This window comes from Priapulus caudatus, unplaced genomic scaffold (genome assembly GCF_000485595.1).
Source record: "Priapulus caudatus unplaced genomic scaffold, Priapulus_caudatus-5.0.1 Scaffold497, whole genome shotgun sequence".
NCBI classification, from domain to species: Eukaryota; Metazoa; Priapulida; class Priapulimorpha; order Priapulimorphida; family Priapulidae; genus Priapulus; species Priapulus caudatus.
In genome coordinates this window covers 168,908-181,613 of record NW_014577558.1, presented here as the reverse complement: position 1 = coordinate 181,613, position 12,706 = coordinate 168,908, and the positions used below count along the sequence as shown (strand labels likewise).

At 43.3% G+C, this 12,706-nt stretch overlaps 1 protein-coding gene across 1 annotated transcript in view; it reads left to right on the top strand.

The window, feature by feature from the left end:
• LOC106811027 (GRB2-associated-binding protein 2-like) overlaps nucleotides 1-10,436 on the top strand; it is a 45,167-nt gene extending 34,731 nt beyond the window's left edge. Inside the window, exons 8-11 of the mRNA XM_014814544.1 lie at nucleotides 218-955; nucleotides 1,258-1,312; nucleotides 6,699-6,888; nucleotides 7,248-10,436. Of these exons, the coding sequence (XP_014670030.1) occupies nucleotides 218-955; nucleotides 1,258-1,312; nucleotides 6,699-6,888; nucleotides 7,248-7,511 (1,247 nt within the window). The 3' untranslated portion in view covers nucleotides 7,512-10,436. The remainder of the gene's footprint in view (nucleotides 1-217; nucleotides 956-1,257; nucleotides 1,313-6,698; nucleotides 6,889-7,247) is intronic.
• Nucleotides 10,437-12,706: the final 2,270 nt, after the last annotated feature.

Sequence of the window (12,706 nt, the reverse complement as noted above, 5' to 3'; positions counted from 1 at the left end):
ACATTTTGCTCCTCATTTATTCTCTCGGCTGCTTCCCGGTTATCGTTTATTCTCGGCTGCTTCCCGGTTATCGTTTATTCTCTGCCACTTCCCGGTTATCATTTATTCTCCTGCTTCCCGGTTATCGTTTATTCTCGGCTGCTTCCCAAATTTCCCTGTCCTTCTTGCGATGGTCTGCTCGTTCCACGGCATCACAACGTTCGTTTCCTTTTTGCAGCGAAGGTATCCTCGGCCGACAGTCTGAATGAGGTTATCCCGCCGCCCAAGTCGCTCGGTTCGTCTCTCGGTGGCAGCGTCGACGATTGGTACAAGGTGCCGCGGCACCAGCAGGAGGCCTACCGCGCATCCGTGAACTCCCAGACGAGCGGCGGCGGCGGAGGTTCGCGCGACCCGCTCGACCTCTACGACGTGCCGTCGCCGCACGCGGCCGGCGTCATCGTTGCCGCGGCGACGAGCCTCGACGACGTCGTTCCCGCGCTCGGCCGCGTCTCGCTCGACGACGCCTACAGCGTGCCGCCCCCACCGCAGCCCGTCGCCGCGGGGGCGCCACCGCGGCCGCCGAAGAAGCCAACGACGCAGCTGCAGTACGTGAATCTCGACTCGGTGCCGCCGACGCAGAAGGTGGACCCGGCGGCGGCGGTGTACCCGGGCTACGACACGCCGCGGCCGCACTACGACGTGCCGCCGCCGACGCCGCGCGAGATCGTTGCCACGGCGACGACGACGCTGCCGCCGCCGCGACCCGCAAAGCCGAAGAAGCTGAGCGTGGATGCGGCGGGAGACGAACCGTCGGACGGTCCGCCTCCGCCCTCGTCGGACGTGCGCGCTGCCGTGTACAGTAACGAACAGCAGACATACCAGAACCTGGGCACGTGCGAGCAAGATGGCGGCCGGAATGGCGCGGCGCCGCCACCTGTGCGCCGCGAGCTCAATCCGAAGCGCAAGAAATCCGAGGGTGAGCGGAAGCAGGCCTTCATCGTCGCGTGCTTACCCGGTGGATGGGTCGACTTGTAGAGCTTGCCAGAGTTTTTAATAACAACTGAAGAGTTAATTGACGAGGGGGTTGGGGGGGTATCTTGGTTTATAGGCTGCAGACGATAGGTATTTCCTCTCTTGAGGGATTGCTATTTATAGACAAATAACTAGTTATACATGCTATAGATATTGTTATCCAATTATATAAGTTAGGTATTTACGCGTTGATAGTGGCCAAGTTATTGTGTTACACATCTAGAACACATGCTGTATATGTTGCAGGTGTCTCTCCCCCACCAAGGCCAAGCAGCCAAAAGTACACGAAAGCAAAAAACAGGTGAGGCAATTATTGTGAAAGTGCACCTACTATATCAGGATGCAATACAATGAATTTAGGTTTGATACCATGACCATTTTACTCTGAATTACCAGACCGTACCGGGAAGATATGGCAATCACTTGCAGGTACACTGGGCTGCGAGGATATTTGACTCACGATATTAAAGATGCCAGTAGCTTGTATTGGTTGCATGTTTGTTCTTTTTTTTCTTCAAAAATATGCACAAATGTTAATGATTTTTCTATAACGTAATGGCAGAGGTAAATTGTTATGAATGTTGCATGGGTGATCCTTGTTAAATTCCTGAGAAATAGGCACCAGGAATTTTCTTGAATTTCGTTGATTGCACTTTGTTGTTAGCCAAATAGCCAAATGTGTTACTGAACTGAATTGGTTGGATGAACTGATTGAACTGATTTAAGGATTTTACATTGGCTAAATCTCGATGTGGAGGCGTTCCCGTTGACAATTGAAATAAGTGATATCGGAGTGATATAAGTCCAGCTGTGTTATTTAGGTCATAGAAAAAGGGGGTATAAAATGACCGAGGCACGCTTAGGAAAGTACATGTAAACACTCGTGCGTTTTTAGTTTTTGCATTAACAGAAACATTGCAAAATATCCCAAATGACCACAATCATATTTGTAAATGTTTCTGTAAACAGAAACGCACCTGTGAATTGAAGTACGATGTTAGTGAAGAGAATTATAGATCAAAAACCTAGACTAGTACTATCGTAACCATGTTATATATAGGCAACTTATCACCCCTCTTATCTGATCTCATTAGGCGGCGGGGACTTTCCGATATGGCTTATTGAACTGAAATTGAACAACTAAAATTGATTCTTAAACTTGCTCTCTGCTGGTCTATAGTTTCTGAACTGACTCGAGCAGTTTAGTTCCATTATTCCTCTCACTTTGAACTTGTTGTTATGTTATGTTCGTAGAAACATTTTAGTGTCATAATATACCTCTCAAATGACTCGAGCTATCCGTATAATTTCCCATGGCGTTTCTGGGAATGTGAGAAACATCCTGGATATTCAATTACAGGGGCAGGTTTCCTAGCAGCACCCATGTAAGCCGTAATGGCACGTTAAGCAATGGGAATTGGTGCTGCCTCGTCTCATTAGTACGTTGCAGACGTACTTTGCCTAAATTCACACTGACCTCCTAGTTTTCCCCTCTAGATGTGACACATTAAAAGGTGTTTTGACGAATTATTATTTTCTTATTGCCCAGTAGCTCCTGTCATAAAGCATCTATATTTTCATGATAAAACGCTACCACTGTGGATGTAATTGTCATTTATAATATTCCGATATCATTAAGCATGATCACATTTCTGGTAAGACTTCCATCTCTTTATGACAACTGTTCAATATTCAATTAAAGACAATATTGCAAAAGTAGATCATGTGCACACTATCTTAAGTCTCGGGAAATGTTTCCTCCTTGTGAAGCACTCTTTTTACTTCTTATTTCTTTCCTTTGCCCTTATGCTAAGCCTAACATTTACCGTGGCCCTATTTCATCTTCATATCTCTCCTTTAAATAGCCAAGCAGCTATAGTAAGTTATTCAAATAATCTGTATGTTATTAATGTGTGTGTGCACACATGCATATATGTTATCTGTCCCAAGATACTGTCACCAATATGTGCCCACTATAGTGGACTAATGGAATATGACATCTTGCAATTACATGCAACAGATATAAAATGTGAAACAGGGTCTGATGTTTCTCGTGTGCTCTCACCAGAAATGCACTAGGTGTCTGCTAGACTAACATAATGTGTCGTCATCACTCACAAGATTAAAGCTTTAGGCGTAAAAGCACTATATCAATGTTACGTACAGTTTCTCAACTTCAATTTGTTAACAAGCTGCTTCAGTCGTGCCATTTGACTGGCGCTTCGGCTGTTAGACTGATTAAGCATCAGTGTTTGTATTATTTCTATCGATGACATGGTTTGGGTGGTTTATGGCTTCAGTTTTTCAAGATGTGACTAGGTTTGAATGTAAAATATGCACAGTCACTAATAACTACATGCTTCGACTATAGCACCTGTTACGAAGTCAGTGGCAGGGGTCTCAGCCGTCGTGTCATATCAGCTCATCCAACAATGCTATGTTATCCAACGATGTCCAAAATTAGCTCAATGTGAAGTCAATAAGACCTCAGTATGAAGACATAGGAAGTAAAAATTTATTCCAGGGGATACCAGCGAGAAATGCTGCTGTGAAGATGTGTGCATGAGTACGTAGTTGTACTTTACACGTGCGTGTGCAGGGGCGCACTTGTGTTTGTAAGTGCATCTCCATGGGGTGGGTGTTTGTTGCCCGGCCCCTCCACTCAGTGTTATTTAGGGTACGCATATGCTCGTTCCCTCTTTTTGAAAGCACCCCCTTATCTCAGGGCTGCCAAAATTTCTGAACCCCCCTTTCGCGGGCTTTTTGCGGGTATTTCCTGCCTTGGAGACCCCCTAAATCCGGAACACTGCTCAATGTACCCCCTATCTCAGATCTCAGTACGTGAGCTCTCATTCCAACCCTCTACCTCAGGACAGACACCCTCCATCATCTCAGGTAAGCTGTCAATACAATAGAGGTTTCCCCGATGATGTCATGATGGAGGACAAAACAATAGCAAACCCGTGCACTAGACCATGAAAACAATGACTTTTCATAGTCTGATGCACAGGTTTTTATTGTTTGTCCTCCAATATTGCTGCTCGTGGGAACCCTCTATACCTTAGGAGAGATTTTTTATGTTCAAAATGGGATCTCAGAACTCAATGCAGTCATAAGAAACCTATACCAAAAATGAAAACAATTTTGGCCAGTTTCCACGATGGTACACCACGCTTGTCAAGCACCATCTTGCTGAGCAGATGGCCGTATTCCATGTCCACGTGTCTGTTGTTATCTCTATCACAGATTTCGAGAAGTCTGTACTATCGAGTCGATAGATGGCACCTGAACTCACCACTACGTATAGACTGGTACCCGTTCGCACCACTTTCATTCCGGTACAACTATCCTTCACTCCCACGTGACGTAGAACGTTAGTGTAGCGTTGGAACTGTCGCCTCGGTAACCAGTGCTACACTACGTAGTGAAGCGTTTAGTGATGCGAGGGACAACTAAGGGGCAATATTTTAACTTTTCAAAGATGAAATAATCCTGAATGAGCGTTCCAAAAGCTAGATGAATTTCGCAGGAATTCTGATCCTATCGGGATTTGCATAAAGTTTTTCTAGTGATATTCAATGTATGAAAGAGAAGAGAGAGGAAAAACACGACGGCCCTTTTTTTAAAGAAATGCTCGCGGGTGAAAAATCCAAATACACCCCCTTTTTTACAATTCGCTTGGGCCGGATTTGTGCTCCGCGAAAAATACCCTTTACGGAGATTTTGGGAAAGCACGCAATAGCGGTCTCTTCGCCCTCGTGAGTGGAGGGGCCGGGGTTTGTCTGGTGCCGAAAATGCATAAGCCTGACCACATTAGGACGACACAGCATTTTACGAGCATGCGTATAGGCGTGTAACGACGCGTGCGCGTGCGTACAATTTGTCGTTCGTTTGCGCGTATGATAGCTGGTACGTATCCGCGTTCGCGCTGGCATGCTTGTCTTCAATAGACCTGATTAAACGCATGAACGCGAAATATTGATTAGGCGAGCTACGAAAAAATGCGATGCCAATTTGCAGGTATTTTCGCTCTGCTTTCTGCCAATATACGCTAATTCTCTGCGTTCGGGAATAAATTTATTAAGCTGACTCCAAGCGCAACCAACTTTGACTGCAAGTAATTATCCGTGAAAACCTATAGTGCGTGGTATTTAGCACCAATAAATTGTGCCTTTATAAGATTTTTTTACATCAGATCTGCGTGGTGTTATTTCTAGGTGTTATTCCTAAAATAACACCTAGAAATGAAAAATGTTTAGGAGCATCAATTTATTGGTGCTTATTCGTGGTATTGTGGCACCAACTTTGAATGTTCCATCAAATGGTCAATACTGACAGCGCATTTTAGAGCCCGCTTAAGTTGTCGGCCTTATAATAGACCTAGTCGCCGACAAGATTGTCAATATCGTTACGGTCAAAGAACCTGGCTCAGATCGCCGATAAAAACATCAGCGCGGAGCCTGAAGACTCGACATGTAGTGCTCATTACGATCTGAAAATACGGCGCCGTACTGTGATCGGCAGCATATCGCAGGCAAATTAGAAACATGTTCTATTTCTAATGGCGGCTGTTCGGCGACGAAATCGTGAGTGGCAGGCACAATCACCTTTTCCGTTCCGCAGCGTTTGTCGAGTTCACATGGATTAACAAAAGTCAACCTGACTTGTAAGTAAAAATGGCCAGCCTACATCGGCCACGTCTATGTCAGAGTTTACAAAGAGGGATAATTGCACAAACCCTTTCTCATAAGTGATGATATTAAAGTTTCCGTAAGCACCTGAAAAAATTCATGCCAGCATGGATTTATAACGAATGTTTAAAGTCAGACAAAAATTCGAGGAACGATTTACGAAGTTACATGGATGTTTACCTGGAAGCGCCATTTTGTTGATTTACGTTACACGTGACTCGTTTATGTAGACTGGGTGCCGCGTGTGCGTCAAACTTGCTCTGTTCTGTTGCTAAAGAAGCTGCTTGGCTAGTACAAATACTGGGTGCCGACGGGTCTAATGCTTTCACTATGCGAACCCGTCTACCGTTTCATGCCAGGAACGCTAACTGATCTGATCGGCGAATGTACACGCGTAGTCACTCACCAAGCGACTGAGCTTGGTGCGTACGCTGCTCTAATCGGTTACCGATAAAGTTAAGTCGCCGATAGAGGCAAATCGTAGCCGACATAAGCGGTGCCTTTAATGCAGTAGTTGGGCCATATAGTTGTTATTCTCACCATGCCGAACAAAGATTGACAATCAATGGATGAGCTTTTCGATACCATGAATAATTATGTTACTCAACTTTCTCCCTGTCCCCTTTTCCTTTCATTATTTTCAGGTACAGTCTGATTCCGATCGGATTTAGCTATTTTGATTGAAAACCTGATTTCTTAGATAAAGGTTGCTTTTATTTATGCATGTACTCTGAATATAGTAAATTCATCCATGCATGCAGCTATTTCACATGAAAAGCTGCATGTTTCTTCGTGAGTAATTCCTACAAACCTGGTGATTACGCTACTGTTATTTGTACTTCTGATTCAAGGTTGTGAGGTGACTATTCTAGAGTAGTGATTTTTAGTAATTTGGAATAATCTAGACTGCGATGGGGCTGATTAATACAGGCTCACATTTCATTCGTTTACATGGCACGTACAAATGTAAACCTATTCCCTGATATGCATTTTCAGCAACACGGCCAATGGGACGGCTCGCTCAGACGTATACTTGCCTCAGCGCGCACAGCGGGACTCGACCTCCGACTCGAGCACAGGTGGCAGCAGCTGCAACGTCTTTGACGACGATGAACACGTGTTGATGACAGGCAAGCCACATGCGCTTCTGACCACCAAACCACAGCCCACTGACCAGCTCTACCAGGCAAGTATCTGCTGTGACGATATTCAATAAGTCCAGGGGGAACTGTAGCGGTTTTAAATTTGGTAGTCTGCAAGGGGAGTATAGTCACGGACTGTAGGAAGTTGCACACGTGATCGAGTTTGGATGTCAAACAGCAGACGTGTAGGGTTTCGACACGCTTGCTTAAACCTGAACACATTTGAATTGTATGCCAGAGCAAAGGAGATTTGAGATATATAAGCGGTGCTGGTATATGCCAATCCCTATATCATGCAATAAAGCCAATATAAGCATAGTGGCGTGACTCGGTGACACTTCCGTGTGCTCGCTCCAGTGGTCACGTATGCACGCCTTATGTGATTTCTTGTTATTTCCCACAGCATCAGGATCTCGTTCCGCCCGCGCCGCGACTTAAAGGAACCATCGAGTATCTCGACTTGGACCTGGATATGCCTAGCAGAGCTAGCTCGAGCAAGACCGCGCGCGGCGGCCGGCCTGTGAAGTCGCCGCCGCCCAAGATGCCGGACTTGCCTGGTCAAAGCATGTCGAACGCTGGCACCGTGTACAAGACGGTAGACTTTGTGAAAACTAAAGCCCTGACGGACATCTCTGTGACGCGCACCGAGATGAGGAAGTCAAAATAGCGGTCGGCTGCTTGCGTTGTAATTATATTAACGAGGGCGCGGTGGGAGTCAATGTCGCTGCCCTCGAGAGAAATGCCGTAACAGCGTTATATGAGCAGTGTGAAAACACTAATGTCTCTGGATTAGCTGATCAAAGGTCACGTGATTGAGACGAGTCAGCGCTATTGGCTCTGAGCCGACACGTTGGCTCTGCATCTGGACTGAAGTCTCTCAGTGAATGGTCAGCCTGCAGTGCCAAGAAAAAAACTGCCTTCCATTCAGAAACTGAATATGTTATTAGCAGGTTGCAATGCACGTTTCTGTTAGTAGACAGCCTTGCACACACCATTGCTGAGGCTCCATGGCTAGCCGCTCAAGAACCTTATTTTTCCCCCTCTACCTTCCTGTGCACATGTGCGCGTGTGCGTGCGTGTTTGGCTGCAGATGTTAGTGCGTTCGTATGCGCATTCGTGCGTGTATCACTGTATGTCTGCCCGCATACATGCACGCACGCACGCACGCACGCACGCACGCACGCACGCACGCACGCATACGTGTGTACATGCATGTGTGCCAATGTTTGGACGTTACAAAAAAAGGAAGAGAGTGTGCCTGTTAATCTAGGCAACTCCTTGTAATATGAAGTTCTGAACGCACATCGGAGACCTAGGTCACCATGGCGGGACTTGCCAGGACTTGCCAGGGCTTACCAGATTGAAAGCAACTGGAGTAAAGTTTAGGGTGCAAGGAACGTCAGCACGTCTCATCGTGATCATGCGAAGATGGCGACTCCAGCAGAGACGTGTGAGTCTGCACCGCGATGGGAAAACGCTGGGATTCAACTTGTGAGCTTACGTGTGGGTGTGCTCATGCGAGTTTTCACGTAGCATTCGTTGTTCTGATCAATATCGAACGCTCAGCAGGTTTTTATGAAGTGGACACGTGGACAGGTGGACGTGTGGCCATGTGAAATTTTGTTAGTTCAAGGAGGTCAAGTGGCTCTGGTGCGAACAGTAAGGTCTGTAGTGTCTACTGAAATCTGATTCGTTTTAAAGTCAAGCAACTTGCCCTGAGATTCCATGCGTTTTACTGGATAACCAAGAGTGACCAGTGATAAAGTCTCTGGTTATGCTACTTGGTGACATGCCAGCTTCGCGTGTAAGAATAGTCAATTCACTACTCGAGCGATATTAATGTAACTGTCAGTTTGGTCGATGAGCATAAAGATTAATTGAAATCATCATTGATGCACGAATACGCAAACACGCAAAACACACATACTATAATTTTTAAGAGTCAGTGGTCGGCTATTAGGATGGGACATCCACTGTGTAAACAAGCAAGATCGTATTTTTTTAGGTTCTGCTTTTGCAGTCCATTAGAAACTTCCTACATTCATATTCCCAAATACATTGGTGTACTTACTATATTCTTAACATTAAAAAAGCTTCTGGCTATACAGTACAGTGAGTAGTATGACACAAGTCAGGAACGGGGTTTAGCTTGTATAAAATTTCAATAAAATAATCAAACTAGGGTACGAGTCCATTGTTAAGTAAATACTTACTTCGTAAAGCTTGGTGTAAGATTTACATAGGCGAATGAGATGTGTGTGATTATGTGTGATGCAAAATATAAATATTCAGTAATGATCAGTGTGTGAGGTTTTCAACCCGACAAGATGTGTTATGATGCAGTAATAATAGATTTTAATACACACTGGCACTCATATCTGTCATCGGGTTTAGTTCTAATATATCAACGGATGTTTTAGTTGTTACATATTATACTGAAATCACTGAATATTGGTGTTAGAAACGTGTATATAGATCGTGTAAATAGTAACGGTGAGTTCGTGAACTGTGTACTATCATCTGCCCACTCTATTACAAAACAATAACGTATGATCATATGTCGACATTAACCTTCTAGGCTAATCAACAACGTAGTTGTTGTTGTTTTTATTTTTGGTGCGTGCAACGAGCTTGAGCATTGTTTTTTATTAATTTGTTGCTGTGTTATTCACGTTTCGATAGTCAAACTCATGTATGCATCTTCCGAAATAGGCCAGTAATTCTATTGGCAATATATATGGCTATATATATTTTTAGAGATTCTATGTTAGTTCATCACAGTGTGTTAGAAGTCAGTAACACCTTTAAACCTATTTAGTTGATAATGTAACAGTATTAGTGCGTGACTTTATTTCCCCAGTGTGACAATATATATTTTATTCACGCGCAGTAGGTATATAATTTACTAGATCGGCTATAACTTGGTATGTTGCTAGGTAGTGTCAATTTTACGGAATTTACTACATGGCAAATTCGTATCAAATAATTTAAACCCTTCACGCGCGTGATACTTCTTCAAAGAGCTCTGTAACTTTAGATGTCCAAAGAGCCGTGTGGATCGAATTATTTGGTCGTTTTTCTAAGCTTGATGAGTTTCGGTTTTACCATGACGCCGCATATCCCATAATCGTGGTTACTCGTTAATTTTAATTGCTTGTGAGCACTATATACGGAGTTTTATATTCGGGGCATCGCCCAATAGCAAAATGTAGTTTTACTATTTGGTAACGTACTTGTCTAGCTTACGAGTCTCATGTTGATACGTAATGAATTGCAAAGCTTATAGTTTTACTTTTATCGATTTATACATGAGAAGTGTTTTACTGAAAACTGAACACTGAGTATATAGCTCATGTGCTGTGCCAAAAGTGCCGAGTTGGTTCCATTACTAGTATATAAAGAAACTTTTCCAATGTTACTTCAAAATATTAATCAAGATAGAAATCAGGATGTCAGTCACGAATAGCTCGGCTGATTGAATTGTTTTTTTATCTTCAAAATAGATATGTTTATTTACATATAGTCCAATCGAAAGGGTTTCTAATGTCATCCATGTTATGTACAAAATATACCTGTATAATGGTTATGTTTACCTGCTGTTTTCCCTTTTTCGTGGTTGTATTTTCTGTGAGTGCAACGCCAATGTTACTGCTTGCAACACTAAAACCGTAATCACTACTGCGTAGCACTATCTCCAGTCGTGGCAATGCATCTAACTGAAAGATGTAAGGCACTGCAATGTAGTTTAAGCTCATGATACTATACTTCTGTCCGGTACAATGCTCTTTTCTGACATTTCTATACATAATTATGACGCATGACGTAAACTTATTCTGCAGAGCCGTCATTGGCGTTGTCTATTAGTACGAGCATGACTGTCTATAGAGACGCAGCTAGAGAGAGGAATGAGAGTGGTGTCATAGTGTGTAAACGCGAAAGTAAAACTGTGGGAGGGAGAGAGGGGGAGGAAGGAAGAGATACTAGAAAAATCTCACTAGCATATTATATGACTCAACACGATGGTGACACGAGACGTAAGCTGTGCAAATTATCTAGTAATTAATCCGTTCGTTTAACTTGATTAATCTTCTCGTTCCGAGAATTTGCCGTACTGGTCAGTGGTCACGCGCTTGCTTTAGGCTGTGTCTGTCATTAGAGCTCCTGTCACCACAGGCAGCACCTATGAGGTGAACTCGTGTTGATCAAGCGCTTCCTCCAGATTTATGTCTTCGAGGGAACAGGCATAACATATTTTTTATACATATAGAAAATAAACAACATATCTGTACTCCAGTCACCAAATGTTTTCGTATGATACACGTATTCATAGTCTGATAAAACCATTAAAAATTTAGTAAATAATACTATGGATAAGGAGGCGTAGCTTGCGATGCCATTCAGTCAGTAATGATTTATAATACTCGGTTATTATAAATTAATGATGTCCTCTAGCTATACACAGTATAAAAATTGTATTTGTATTCCACACACCAAGGACTCATTTTATAGCAATACCGACATGTAATGTGGCAATTTCAACTAAATCCTTGTATATCTTTACGAAAATGAAGAGGCGTAAGAAATATTAAAGACTTTGTAATGGTTGACAAACAAAGTAACACAATATATCCACAGAATATCTCATAATAACGCTATATACTGTTTATGTTGTGCATGTGAAATGGATACATAGGCATCGTTTGCTATGAAAAACCTCCATCGCATCCCAATATATCTCACATTGATCGGCAATGCACCCTCCGGAATATCCCTAAACTATATAATATAGGCTCGGACATGTCCGGCATCTGCAATAAGAAGTGCAACCGGTAAGTTATGACCACTAAATCCTAGTTAATTCACCTTTAAAAAAACATCGAAATTTTCAATGGAAACTTATAATATAGAACAAGAATTCACCGAAATTGTCATTCATTGTGCGCTGATGTAATGTAATGTTTGCTACCACCAAGCAGTGTGGTAGCATTCACGCAAAGAAATGGGTACGGATCCACCATCTCCTATTTTACAGTTACTCTTATCTGAACAACCGATACAGTGAACAAGTTTCGCATTTTTAATAAATCAATGAGTTTTTTTATCTAAGCTTTATGTAAGGATAATTATATAATTGAAATTCGTATATTTGAGAAAATATGCGTAACCCCCAAAGAGTTTATGCTTATACGCGTGCGTGGGCGTGTGGACGCGTGTGTGTGCGTGCGTGCGTGCGCTCGTGTGTGCGCGCGTGCGTGTGTGCGTGCATGCGTGTGTGTGCGCGTGTGCCGCATTCGTGCATGTGTGCGTGCGTGCGTGCATGTGTGCGTGCGTGCGTGCGTGCGTGCGTGCATCTCACAGAGCTTCAATTACTGCAGATATAAACCAACCAAATCAGCTAATCGGTGCTAGTTGCGTTGAAATGATCGTTGGTGTAGGTGTACACACGCTTTTTTTTATCTCTCATTCGAATCACCCTTAACAAGATTTGAACTGATTATAGAAAACTAAACTTCTTTCTCTTGCGGTTGGCTCTTACCGTGTGCATTCATGTGTCTGCATGCATACGCTGAAGCCTACTAAGTACTTTTCAGTGTCAACCCAAAGAAATTGCAGCTCGTGTTAGCAGGCAGCTGTACATGTCTCGTAAACCACGCTGTAAATTGCACATTTTGCGTGTTTCACGAAAATTGCTTTTGCCAGAAATTAATGGTGGCATATGTCAGACGTATCTACTGTTTTTACCGTGTGTAAATTCGGCGCGTGGCAATGTAATTTTTTTCAAATTAACTGCGACTGTCAGATGTATAACTATATATATATATATATATAGGTCCTGCATGGTAGATAGATAGATAGATAGAT